Consider the following 13,963-nt stretch of genomic DNA (forward strand, 5'->3'; position numbering starts at 1 on the left):
CAGCCCCTAGTGACTCCCTGTCTCCACCCTGAGATTCTTCTCTCTCTCTCTCACACTCACACACTCGCACACACACACGCCCCCTTCCATGCAGAGCTGGCCCAAGCCCTGCTGGCCCTTACCTCCCCAAAATAGAAGTCAAAGTATGCTTATGCCCGAGGGCCCAACCCCGGCCCGAAGCCCCGAGTCTTCCCCCCTCCCTTGCTGAGCCCTGGAGTCTTTATAGCATGTTGAGGTGGGCCTCAGAAAGAAAAAGGTTGAAACCCCTGCCCTAGAGTTCAAACTGATGGTACAAATGTCCACGCCTGTCTCCTCTTTGGGCGGGGGGATGGGGGGAAGGTGGAGGGAGTAGCAATCAACAAAGTTTTTTTTGTCCTTTGTTTCACAATGGCTCATTTGGTTTCAGTGGGCCTTCTTGTATGCAGGACCAGCACTTCCCTCTGGTGTGGCCATATTAGTCCATATTTTTGCATTCTCTTCTCTTCTCTCCTCGCCCCCCTGTGATAGACTTCTAGATCCTACACAGGTTTCAAACATCCGTAGGGTAATTCTGCAATCATTCTTCAAATCGTCCTCAATTCCCCTTCCTCCTGGGATTAGGATGACTGCTTGCTAATCACCAAGAGTGGAATCTGTGTGGATGGTCACTTTAAGTTATTTGTTCTTCCTGTATGGTAAGTAACTGTAGTTCTTAAAGATGTGTTGTCCACATGGATTCCACGTCTGTCCCTCCCTCCGGCCCCGCTGGTAGGAGTCCTCGTATTGAGTGAGGGAAGTGAGCTTAGGTGGTAGCTGCCATGTTCTTTTTAACCTCCCTCCCCTGCTAACTGAAGCAAGAGGGTGAGCAAGGTGCAGTTGTGGCCCAGTGGACACAGCTTTTCAAAAGAATCCCATGTTCGTATAATTTGCGCCAACAGTGAAATCAGTGTGGACCACCCATCTTGAAGTCACTATTGAGCAAGTAACTATTACTTACTTTTTACTGTCCTGCCAAGTATCAGTTGGTGTTTTGAATAATAAAGGATTTTGCAGACAAACTTTTAAACTGGTACCATTGTTGGATATAAGATGTTGATTCTGCCTGGACCTGTATAATTCTAGATCAAGCCCTGCAGTTCAGACCTGAAGCTTGCAATACGTTTACTAGCAGTTTAGTTGCTTAGGCACAGGAACATCAACTCTTAAAGTCCTGACAATTGTAGTGCATAGTGTAAATGGAGAAAATGGTCACTGATATCCACAGTTTCTAGAAATGTTATAAACTAGTAGGTTTCATGCATGCTCAATGCAAATCCTTGGATCTCAGGATAAAATATTTTATTTTTCCAGAAACATGAAGGTTCTTATGCAGGAATCTTCATCTCTTCTCAGGTCTGAACTATCAGTGAAGCTGGTGTATGACTTCTATCAGGACCCTAAATGTAAAGGAATTCAAGCAGTTCTGATGCTCCCTTTCTTTTTCAACCTGCTAGACCTTCATGTCTACTATTGTGGTCAGATGGGGCCTTACCACTGTCCTTTCTACCGGATTGTTTCACTAATGCTTTAGCTAAGGCCTTCTGAACTAGGACACAAGATGGTGCAACCTTTATGCCTCTCAGAGAAGCAATCTAGCTTCCTTGACCAAGGATATTTCAGATACCTTTTCCCCCATCTCCCGTGTTGTCATCCCCTCCCTCCAAAAAAAAATAAATAAATAAAATAAATAAAAAAGCTCTTGGCTTACATTCTGAAGCCTGAAGGTGGTGGCTTCTTTGATAATGAACATAAGCAAGGCCTGGGGTGCCCCACGACAAGTATGACCTAAATTTAAAGTTATCAGACTAATGCGGGGGCACACACATTCAAGAAAATTGTGTGCTTGGGACTTTTAACTATAACTGTTGTTAGTACTCTTATTGTTAATATTTTTTGGCTTTAGTTGACCACTTTAGGAGTAGGAAAACTATCAGTGTTTTTTTCCAATCATATCTTTCCTGTATCTTAAGAGTTTGGAAACATTGTCTTCGTAAAACTAGAACATTTCATGTAATTTAATTGGTACCTCTGTCTTTTAATCACACAAATCAAAGCTAAGAACTTAATTGTTGTCCGAGATGCAGGATGATTTAATCTATTTTCTTTTTGTTGAGTAACTACTATTTTTATCATGCAACTCAGACCAACTATGGATACTCTTCGAGTGAATCCATTAAACATAGTTATTCCCTGGATTCCAGTGTGTCATTTAAAAACTTCATAGAATATCAGAGTTGGAAGGGACCTCTGGAGGTCATCTAGTCCAACCCCCTGCCCAGAGCAGGACCAATCCCCAACTAAATCATCCCAGCCAGGGCTTTGTCAAGCCTGACCTTAAAAACTTCTAAGGAAGGGGATTCCACCACCTCCCTAGGTAACGCATTCCAGTGTTTCACCACCCTCCTAGTGAAAAAGTTTTTCCTAATATCCAACCTAAATCTCCCCCACTGCAACTTGAGACCATTACTCCTTGTCCTGTCATCTGCTATCACTGAGAATAGTCTAGCTCCATCCTCTTTGGATCCACCTTTCAGGTAGTTAAAAGCAACTATCCAATCCCCCCTCATTCTTCTCTTCTGTAGACTAAACAATCCCAGTTCCCTCAGCCTCTCCTCATAGGTCATGTGTTCCAGACCCCTAATCATTTTTGTTGCCCTTCGCTGGACTCTCTCCAATTTATCCACATCCTTCTTGTAGTGTGGGGCCCAAAACTGGACACAGAACTCCAGATGAGGCCTCACCAATGTCGAATAGAGGGGAACGATCATGTCTCTCAATCTGCTGGCAGTGCCCCTACTTATACATCCCAAAATGCCAGTGGCCTTCATAGCAACAACGGCACACTGTTGACTCATATCCAACTTCTCATCCACTGTCACCCCTAGGTCCTTCTCTGCAGAACTGCTACCTAGCCATTCGGTCCCTAGTCTGTAGCGGTGCATTGGATTCTTCCGTCCTAAGTGCAGGACTCTGCACTTGTCCTTGTTGAACCTCATCAGATTTCTTTTGGCCCAATCCTCCAATTTGTCTAGGTCCCTCTGTATCCTATCCCTCCCCTCCAGCTTATCTACCACTCCTCCCAGTTTAGTGTCCTCTGCAAACTTGCTGAGGGTGCAATCCACACCATCCTCCAGATCATTAATGGAGATATTGAACAAAACTGGCCCCAGGACCGACCCTTGGGGCACTCCGCTAGATACCGGCTGCCAGTTAGACATGGAGCCATTGATCACTACCCGTTGAGCCCGACAATCTAGCCAACTTTCTACCCACCTTGTAGTGCATCCATCCAGCCCATACTTCTTTAACTTGCTGACAAGAATACTGTGGGAGACCGTGTCAAAAGCTTTGCTAAAGTCAAGGAATAACACGTCCAGTGCTTTCCCCTCATCCACAGAGCCAGTTATCTCGTCATAGAAGGCAATTAGATTAGTCAGGCATGACTTTCCCTTGGTGAATCCATGTTGACTGTTCCTGATCACTTTCCTCTCGTCTAAGTGCTTCAAAACTTCTTGAACTGCTAACTGAAAGTGAGTAATTGGAATGCTTCAGGAACTGGAAAAAGGCCATTTGGCCAACCAATATGCCTGCTACAGTATCTAAGCTATTGGAGTCCTACTGGGCTTCTTTTTTCACGTAGCCATTTATTTGCTTCCTTCTTCAGAAACAGAATTGAATCCTTTCTCTAGGATATGGGTCTTCGAGACCTCAGACCATTTGTTTCAAACAGAGGAGAGTACCTATTACTGTTGCTCCATTGACATTTTGGGTTAGTTTTATACATTTTTAAAAGTCCAGACTTCTGGCAGTTGACAACTTAATCTATTATTTCTATAAGTTTAAAGACAATGTAATAACGGGGATCTGTATCCAGGAATTTGTAGCCGAGACTGTGAACATAGAACTTTATCTCAAACTAGTTTATTTTTTTAAAACCCATCTAACTGGGCTATTATAAAATATCATTCTGTGAAGTGTGCGTAGGGCATTCTTTAAGGTAGCTGGAGTTCTAGATGAAGGAATTGAAGAATCAAGCCTATTATATTTCATCTACAAGTACTGGTCCCTATGTGCATTCCATGTGGGTACGCATGTGATCCATGTGCCCATAGTTGGAGAATTTTGAAACCTGTGTCTGTTGGTCTGCACCCCTTGCTCTCCTTGAGCCTCCAACTGAGAAAATAAAGGGTGGAGCAGACGGACCCCCTTGTTCCTTCTCACCACTATATGGCTCAGGTTGGAACCTCCAGCTCCAAGAACTTTGTCATCTTTATATGTTTGTTTGTAAATACGTATGTGTGAAAAGTTTTTACCAGATAAAACTCTAAAATTCTAGTTTTGCTTTTTATAGTCCACTACCCCACTGTAGGTACTAGATATGCTCAGGACTTCAGGCTTCAAGATTTTGAGCTTCTTGCCTGCACTACTTCTCAGTCAGCACTGACCATCAATGCTTCCTGCACTGCCTTGGGGAAGCCTGCGTTGTGGCAAGGTGCAGTATGTGCTGCTTGTTCCCCAGTTGTACCCATGAAAGGTAAAAACTTCTCCTTGAGCACCTGATGGGATCCCCTCCAATACGAGGCTTGACTCATCAAGGAGTACCCCTCCTACCATGAGGTCTGACTACAGATCCCTCACTGGTGTCTTGTTGGGAAGGCTGGGAGCATTCTCATAAACATGAGAATAAATTCTCTTCCAAATCCACATAGAAGAAGTCGGCTACAACCCTGCCTAGACTGAAAGTCTTCAAGCTCAGTCCAAGAGAACTTAGAACATCTCAGGGACGTGACAAGAGAGACTACAAATCCAGGGCTTCGTTGGTACTGGATTGCGATCTGTCGTCAACAGTGCCTCTGGTACCATCCAACCAAACTCTGGGATCTGACTGTTAGACTGACCAGTTAGAAGCAACCACTGAGTCTCAGCTACTGACTGTACCAACTTCATCTTGCACAACTTTGGCACAGACTGTAATTACTGTGGCTCCATCAGTTTGAGCAGACAGGATCCCTTATGCTGTGGGGAGAGCTGAATCTTATCCACCTGAGGACATTTTTGCTTTTACAAATTCTCAGTCTCCTCAATCAGGTCCTTCTCTCATGAAGGAGGTCCTGATTCCACCGGGAGATTAAGCTCATGCTCAAATAAATTGGTTAGTCTCTAAGGTGCCACAAGTACTCCTTTTCCTTTCACCGGGAGATTGCAACTGATGGGAGGAGTCCCATTCCATTCTCTGCTTCTGATTTTTCTCTAGCAGGACTGTTGGTACTATCATCTGCTTTTTCTTCCTTAGGAGATCCATAATCATCTGATGAACTGATGTTTCGTTCTCTGAAGCGTACCTTTCTGGATAAGGGACCGGAACCAGTTTGGGACCAACTTGTACCTCAACATCCATCTTGCAGTGTTTGTTACCCCATGCTATGGGGACACTGCAACTTGCGTTTGACCCATCTTATTGGCCAGACTGGGGACCTTCGGACCTGTACCATCCCATCAGCTTGGTTCAGCCTTCTAGGGAGTCTAAACAACCTCCCCTCCCGAACGAGAGGTCAACTAGAGCTTCCTCCTGAACCCATTGAAGATGATTATGTGCCAGATCCAGCAGTTCCTCTGATATTGACAAGATTGTCCTCTTCTCTAGACGAAGCAGTGACTCTAATGTCTCCATATCCCCCAGTGACAATAAGAAGTTCCAGGATCTGTTATGTCAAATTGCAGGGGAGTTACAGATTTCTCTTGAGGAAGTTCAGGATCCTCAATGTAAGCGATCCGACCTCCTTCAGTCTTCCAGAAGAAGAGCACTTCCTATTAATGAAGTCACCATGGAGCCAACAAGAACAGTCTAGCATACCTCAGCCACTGGCACTGTCTCCCATCCATAAAAGGGCAGAATAATGTTTTGTCCCAGCCAAAGGGTAGAATTTTTCTTTTCTCATCCTTCTCTTAATTTTTAGGTGGTTAGGCTGCCACAGAGAGATCAAGATAGCAACACATTAGATCTACTCCAGTTGACAAAGAAGGCAAGCAACTCTATTAGGAAGGAGTTGGTGTTTTTTTTTTTTTTTTTTTTTTTTTTTAATACCAGTCTTCAGTTCAGGATAGCCAACTACCAAGCACTGATGGCTAAGTATGATTACCTAAACTATTCCCAATTTTCAGACTTCATAGACATGCTTCCCCATCAGGACAGAGCTCAATTTCAGGCTCTCATAGGAAAAAGACAAGATGGTTGGCAGGACCACTCTTCAATCAGCAGTGGATACATCTTTGAGAGCAGTGGCTATTGTCATTGTAATACACTCTGAATCATGGCTTCATGTTTTGGGTTTTCCCAGGGAGGTCCAGAGGTCTGTGGACAGGTTCCAGGCAATGAATGACCTCCATAGACCATCTTCAAGCACCAGAGTTTTTTCTCTGCTGCATCATATAGTTTTATGCAGTTATGTAATGCCGTTTGCCAGACTCCATCTTCATTGCCTGCAAGTGTGGCTTCAAACAGTGTACTCTTGAAATCAATACTGTAAGAATGCCATAGTAATTGTTCCTGCCATAGTTATGTAATCTTTTCTATGATGGAAGAATCCACACCAGGTATGCTTGGATGTTCCTTTTCTTTCCCCCTCACTGGAAGAATCCACACCAGGTATGCTTGGATGTTCCTTTTCTTTCCCCCTCACTGGAAAAAATTATTACAGATGTGTCTCTTTTAGGTTGGGGAGCTCACATGGACAAGAGCCATACAGCACAGCGCACTTAGGTATTTTGAGAGTCCACTATGTGCATCAATAGTTAGGAATTGTGGGCAGTCCTAAAGGCTTGCAAGACCTTTCTCCTATTCATTGAAGACCATCTTACCTTCATAATGTCAGACAAATGATGGCTATCTTTTACCACCCCCCTGTGCGGAGAAGCAGTCAGACTATGGAATTGATGCGTGACCAATCAAGCCACTGTGTTGACAGTTTGTCTTTCAGGGAACCAGAACATACCAGTGAACTTCCTTAGCAGACACTTTACTGTCGACCACAAGTGGGAGTTACGTGACTCCATGGTGAACAATATTTTTGTTCCATCTTGTACATTATCCAAAGGTTTCAGGTAGCTCCTTGAGGTTGCATAGTAACTTTTTTGTAAGACTTAAGTTGTTATACAGATAACTTTAAAAGTTGTTTTCACTTTTCATAACCTTTTAGAATAAATGTCCTGTATGAATGGAATATATAGGCCAAGTCAATAACCACCTTTATTCCCAGATATAAATACTTAGTAGTGAAAAGGTGTAAAGAAAGCTCTTCCGTGTAGTGTGTGAAATTCAGGTGGAAACAATTTTTGGAACAGACTGCTGTACTTGTTCAGGCAGATACAGCTGCCTAATCAGCAGCTTATCACTTACCATCTTTAAAAAAGGGAAGAAGGAGGATCCTGGGAACTACAGGCCAGTCAGCCTCACCTCAGTCCCTGGAAAAATCATGGAGCAGGTCCTCAAAGAATCAATCCTGAAGCACTTACATGAGAGGAAAGTGATCAGGAACAGCCAGCATGGATTCACCAAGGGAAGGTCATGCCTGACTAATCTAATCGCCTTTTATGATGAGATTACTGGTTCTGTGGATGAAGGGAAAGCAGTGGATGTATTGTTTCTAGACTTCAGCAAAGCTTTTGACACGGTCTCCCACAGTATTCTTGTCAGCAAGTTAAGGAAGTATGGGCTGGATGAATGCACTATAAGGTGGGTAGAAAGCTGGCTAGATTGTCGGGCTCAACGGGTAGTGATCAATGGCTCCATGTCTAGTTGGCAGCCGGTATCAAGTGGAGTGCCCCAAGGGTCGGTCCTGGGGCCGGTTTTGTTCAATATCTTCATAAATGATCTGGAGGATGATGTGGATTGCACTCTCAGCAAATTTGCGGATGATACTAAACTGGGAGGAGTGGTAGATACGCTGGAGGGGAGGGATAGGATACAGAAGGACCTAGACAAATTGGAGGATTGGGCCAAAAGAAATCTGATGAGGTTCAATAAGGATAAGTGCAGGGTCCTGCACTTAGGACGGAAGAACCCAAGGCACAGCTACAGACTAGGGACCGAATGGCTAGGCAGCAGTTCTGCGGAAAAGGACCTAGGGGTGACAGTGGACGAGAAGCAGGATATGAGTCAGCAGTGTGCCCTTGTTGCCAAGAAGGCCAATGGCATTTTGGGATGTATAAGTAGGGGCACTGCCAGCAGATCGAGGGACGTGATCGTTCCCCTCTATTCGACATTGGTGAGGCCTCATCTGGAGTACTGTGTCCAGTTTTGGGCCCCACACTTCAAGAAGGATGTGGATAAATTGGAGAGAGTCCAGCGAAGGGCAACAAAAATGATTAGGGGACTGGAACACATGACTTATGAGGAGAGGCTGAGGGAGCTGGGATTGTTTAGCCTGCAGAAGAGAAGAATGAGGGGGGATTTGATAGCTGCTTTCAACTACCTGAAAGGGGGTTCCAAAGAGGATGGCTCTAGACTGTTCTCAATGGTAGCAGATGACAGAACGAGGAGTAATGGTCTCAAGTTGCAGTGGGGGAGGTTTAGATTGGATATTAGGAAAAACTTTTTCACTAAGAGGGTGGTGAAACACTGGAATGCGTTACCTAGGGAGGTGGTAGAATCTCCTTCCTTAGAGGTTTTTAAGGTCAGGCTTGACAAAGCCCTGGCTGGGATGATTTAACTGGGAATTGGTCCTGCTTCGAGCAGGGGGTTGGACTAGATGACCTTCTGGGGTCCCTTCCAACCCTGATATTCTATGATTCTATGATTCTATTTTGCTATTTATTTCTAAATAAAACATTTATGATATATTTTTTGTAGGAAATGGATACAGATTCTTTTTGTTTCAGGAAATTCAATGTAAAACATTTCTTTTTTACTTCTGAAAGTGGACAGTGCTGAAATATGTACAGGAATAAACTTAGTTTTTTAAACTTATTCATATGAGTTTGGACAAGATTCTTGGCTCATCTTGAGAACAGGCCTATTTTAACAGTTGGTTCCAATGTACTTCTATTCTCTTCTTTAGAAACAAACACTCGCCCCTATATATTCTGTTTTTGTTAAACTGCAGCTTGTGAAAGAAACTGAATTAGAGAGGAGAAGCCAGAATTTATTTTTTGGCATAAAGAGAATGTTTAAGGTGAAAATGTCATTTGGGTTTAAGCTGAATGCTGTCACATAGAAAAATCTTGAATTGTAATCTGTATGTAAGAATGAGTCACGGGGTAACTTGGAAGTCAATTAAGGGTGAGTATCTGAGGTTGCACTGGGGTATCTTAAATGTCTCCCCTCCTGCCCTTAAATATACATTGTCTAATTAGGAAGTCACTTACTTCATTCTCAGTCATAAGGATACAAGTTAAAACATGTACATCCATAACAGATGGAATGATATAAGACCTTGATTACGGTACTACTCTGTGTTGTATAGTTAAATTTGAACAACAAGAGCACATCCTTCTCACTGGTATTCAAAAGGATGTTGGGAAAAGGTGGAAATCAGAAATAAGAGCAACATCATACAAACGACAGCAGCAGCCATTAAGGGGGGAAAAGGAAAATAAAAATGAAGGGAACTAGAAGGCTCATCTTAATTAGTATTTTTTGTAATTCTTCATATGACTGCTCCAATAGAATATTTGTACTGCAATTAACATTGTAAAACACATTACACTTGTTTTTATAATTTCAGTTGCATACGAATACAGATTTATATTTAGAATGTAATCATGGATCTATTGTAACCAGATATATTAATTTTTGAAATGTAACCTTCTCATTAGTTTTCACTTCCTAATAGTCATGAAATAGCAGTATCTCCTTTGTAAATCATTTTAAAGCTGGAATGTATTAGTTCCTCATTGATTCATTTTGAAAACATGTCCCATAGTTATAAGGAAGTTTGAAATTTGGAGTTTTTAATGTTTTCTTTGAATAACATTACTTAGGAATATGAAGCACGAACAGGAAGAACATGTAAACCTCCACCCCAGGCAACAAGACGTAAAAATTTTGTATTTGAACCACTTTCAACTACTGCTCTTATTTTGGAAGATCGACCATCGTAAGTATAGTAGTGAATTCTGCCATGAAGTAGATAATAATGTGGTATACATACATGCCCTCCTGCCTACCAACCTAGCAAAAATTAAATAATTTAGATGTCCTGTTTACAATTTTCTTTCTCAAGGTATTATACTGGTCAAACTGGAACAATTTCTTTATAAATTACTCAATCTGAGACCTTAACTAAATAATTGAGTGAAATACTGACCTCATTAAGGTCAATGAGAGTTTTGCTCCATTGAAGTCAATGGAGCAAGAATTTTTCCCTATATATTCATCCTGTAGTGCTGTCAGGTAGTTGCCTGTGACATTGATTCTCAAAACTCTTCATTCTGCAGACTCCTTTATAAAAGATTCTCTTAAGGACCGCTCCTAAAACCCCATTTCTCCACTGCTTGGTTCCTAAAATATTTTATTTGCTAGACCACCAAGAGGGTGTCAGCATGGATGCTTGTCTGCTGAGCATAGTCTGAGACCAGTCACCATGAGAGCCTAATTTTGGGGATAAAAAATGTAACTACGGCATATGGTAAAAAGATGCTGTTGCCAGGAAATACAGGGTAATTGCTTACCAACTAAATATGTTGGGTTCTGACTCTGGCAGGGTGAACTTGCTCCTACCTACTTTCTAGCCTGCAAGTGGCTTGGGAACTTGCTTCTGGTAAAATACCTCATGCAATTTATTTTCTTTTCCGCCACCCTTCTAGACTAAGAGAATTTCTATAAGATAGCCCTCCTTCACCCGTTACAATATATTAAAGTCTTATACAGTTGCCTGAAGTATAAAAATTGGTGATGCAGTGTATAAAAGCAATACTGATGTTTCATGTAAGTGCATTCTACCCCCAGTAAAAAATCTTTACTTGTTAATATATACCTGCATATCAATGCTTATTTGTAAATACATGAGTTGATTGTATTTTTGGCACATATATAAGTTTCATCTTTCTATTCATTATAGCAAATCCTATTCAAAAGTCACATTAAAAGTTATATTTATTCTGTCAATAAAGGGTAGCCAAAATGAAATCGAGGTTGAGCTATTAGCAGTTTTGTTACTGAATTCCCCACCCCATCTCCTCTCAGAGCTTTGAAGTCTGAGTTTTTAATTATCACTGACAATAAAGGAATCAAGAGGTAATCAAACCCATGCTGCTTCTTGCTCAGCAAAAGGAGACTTTCACCTTCCTGAAGCAGGAATGCAAGATACCATGTTAACCTTTATATCTAGCGTCTTGCTCAGTACATTTACTCTTGCTCAGCATTTATCTTAAGGCTGTCTTCAGACTATAATATTGTTTTCATTCATTTGGGTGTGCTAAATATGATCAACCCTCTGCCTCCCTCTGTAGAGGCTGAGATCATTTCTAAAATGTTTTCAAAAGACTAGGAAACCAGAGGTTTTCTAAACTACTGTGCTGTTACCATGTGACGCCACAGTATACAAGCCACTGAGCCAGCACTAACTTTGAAATACTGAATCAAATGAGAAGTAGACATTTGAGAAATTAACAGTTAAGGGAGCAATATATAGTTGTCTGATTTGTGTGTGTGTGGGTGCTGAATTCTTTGAGTTACAGGAATTTTCTTATGAGTTTCAAATCATTAAGACTCAGTTAATCCATCACTTGGCTGATTTAACTTTCATTATCAATGGAAAAAATTCTAGCATGCATTTATGCAGTTTCATATTAAATCTCTTTGGGAAATTTTTACCATTTATTAGAATATTTTAGTTTTCCCAGAGGTATGCAAGCTCAATCAGTGGTGTGGGACTGAAATTTCTAGTATTTTCTCTGAATCTGGGAACAAAAATCCTCAGGGTTCATCCATCTTAATGAAACGGAACCATGAAACAGGAAGTGTAGAATGAGTCTTTAACATCATACAAAGCTTTTTGTATGACCTTAAAGGTTCCATGAGAACGTGAAATTTCACTAAGTTAAAATAACTTTGTTCTAGATGAGCCAGAAGTGTGTGTTTTCTAGTAAAAGAATCCCTGACTTTCAAGCATGCCTCAGTGAAATTAGTTCTGCAGCTTCATGAAGGCCATTCTAGCAGATGTTTTCGTAGCCTTCCAGAATGCGTCTTTCTCACCCTGTGCTTTAACCAGTATTACTTGTACATGTGATGATAAAAATAGCTTATTGGCAAGACCTAAAATATGTTGACTTATGTAGGCCTGCAATTGATAGTGAAGTACCAAGTTTTACAGTAATAGACAACATTATGTCTTAATGGAAGTTCCGGATTATTGCATTATAGTGATGATCTTGTTCTTAGTGTATATTTTTGTGTACATCACATGCAAAATGCCATTGCAAGTGGTAGTGTTTGGCAAACTTATTACCAATTTTAGCAGAGAGCAGTGATTGAATGACATAGAGCTTCTCTACCTTGGAGGTTGTTCTTCAGCAACTGGGTTGAGAGGAGGGATGATTTTATAATTATGGAACTGGATTGGCACTCGGGAGACCTGGATTCTGTTCCTGGCTCTGCCATAGTCTGTTTCATCTTGAGCAAGTCACTTAGTCTCTTTACTAACAGTGAGGAGAGTGATAAGAGCCAATATATGCAAAAATACTTGTCTGATAGATTGTTTATATACAAATGTTTCACCATATTGGACTTCATTTTCCATTATTCCTCCACTTAATATAATCACTAAATTCACCTTAAAAAGGAGAGAGAAACCAGTCAGTTTGTCTTGAAATGGTCCAGAATGTCATCCATATATTGAATTCAGAAATGACTTGTTTTCAGAAACCTTCCTGCCAAATCCATAGAGGAGGCTTTACGTCACAGACAAGAGTATGATGAAATGGTGGCAGAGGCAAAAAAACGAGGTATGTTAGCTAACTATAACCATGGTAATACAGTTCTGTTTTCTATCTCAAAAATGAGAGAATAAGGACATTTTTAGCTTCTAGGCCAGTATTTACATTAAAGACTACATTTCTGGGCTAATACTACTCATGTGCTGCAGAACTCACAGGCACACTCACAGTTTAAACCAGACCACCAGTCTCAACTTGTAGCCTTAATTTCATCACTGTTGTGAATAAGTGAATTCTTACATTGAATATAGTCTCCAACGCTTAAGTGGAAACTTGTTTTAACTTTTTGTGCAGTATGGTCAGTTGGAAACTTTCTAGGTACTTAAATCTTCCCAGCTACCAGTGCCACCATCACAATTACTATTTGTTAGGGCCAGATCTTCAAAAGGGCACATGCACCCCTGAGGATGCCAAGGAACTTCAAAGATCACATGCATGCAAATCCCAGCTTGTCCATGTGCTTATCAAAGACTTCACCTTTGCACCCCCCTTTTATTTTTGATAACAGTGGATCCTCCAAACAAAACTTTATTATTCTGAATATGTAAACCACAAGATAGTATCTAAAAGCCATTGAGCTGCCTTTAAATTAGTCATATAGGTAGGTATGGGAATTGTCACAATGAAGCCCACCGACAGCCATTCCGGGTCCCAGGGCAGAACAGTCAGTGGGCCCACTAGAAAGTGATGGCTGAGGTTTACAACACTACTTTTTATCCTATTGATAGCACATTAGAACCCACTGTATGTAAGTTGTGGCGTTGCTTGATATAGTTAACTTTTTTTTCCAGTTATGGCACCAGTATTAAACAAATTGTGAGCCTAAATGTAAGATGTAGAATTTGTTATTTTGAATTATATATTTAAATTAAATACATTATGGAATGAAATTGGAGGGCAACGAAAATGATTAGGGGGCTAGGGCACATGACTTGTGAGGAGAGGCTGAGGGAACTGGGGTTATTTAGTCTGCAGAAGAGAAGAATGAGGAGAGATTTGATAGCAACCTTCA

General features: G+C 41.3%; 1 protein-coding gene across 2 annotated transcripts in view; it reads left to right on the forward strand.

Annotated features, from left to right (window-relative positions):
- Window positions 1-13,963, forward strand: part of TBC1D12 (TBC1 domain family member 12) — a 100,392-nt gene that overhangs the window by 65,721 nt on the left and 20,708 nt on the right. For both annotated transcript variants that reach the window (XM_084634848.1, XM_084634849.1), the window contains 2 exons: window positions 9,997-10,112; window positions 12,878-12,960. In XM_084634848.1, the coding sequence (XP_084490974.1) occupies window positions 9,997-10,112; window positions 12,878-12,960 (199 nt within the window). The remainder of the gene's footprint in view (window positions 1-9,996; window positions 10,113-12,877; window positions 12,961-13,963) is intronic.

Source organism: Lepidochelys olivacea (genome assembly GCF_965140295.1).
Source record: "Lepidochelys olivacea isolate rLepOli2 genome assembly, chromosome: 7".
NCBI lineage: Eukaryota > Metazoa > Chordata > Testudines > Cheloniidae > Lepidochelys > Lepidochelys olivacea.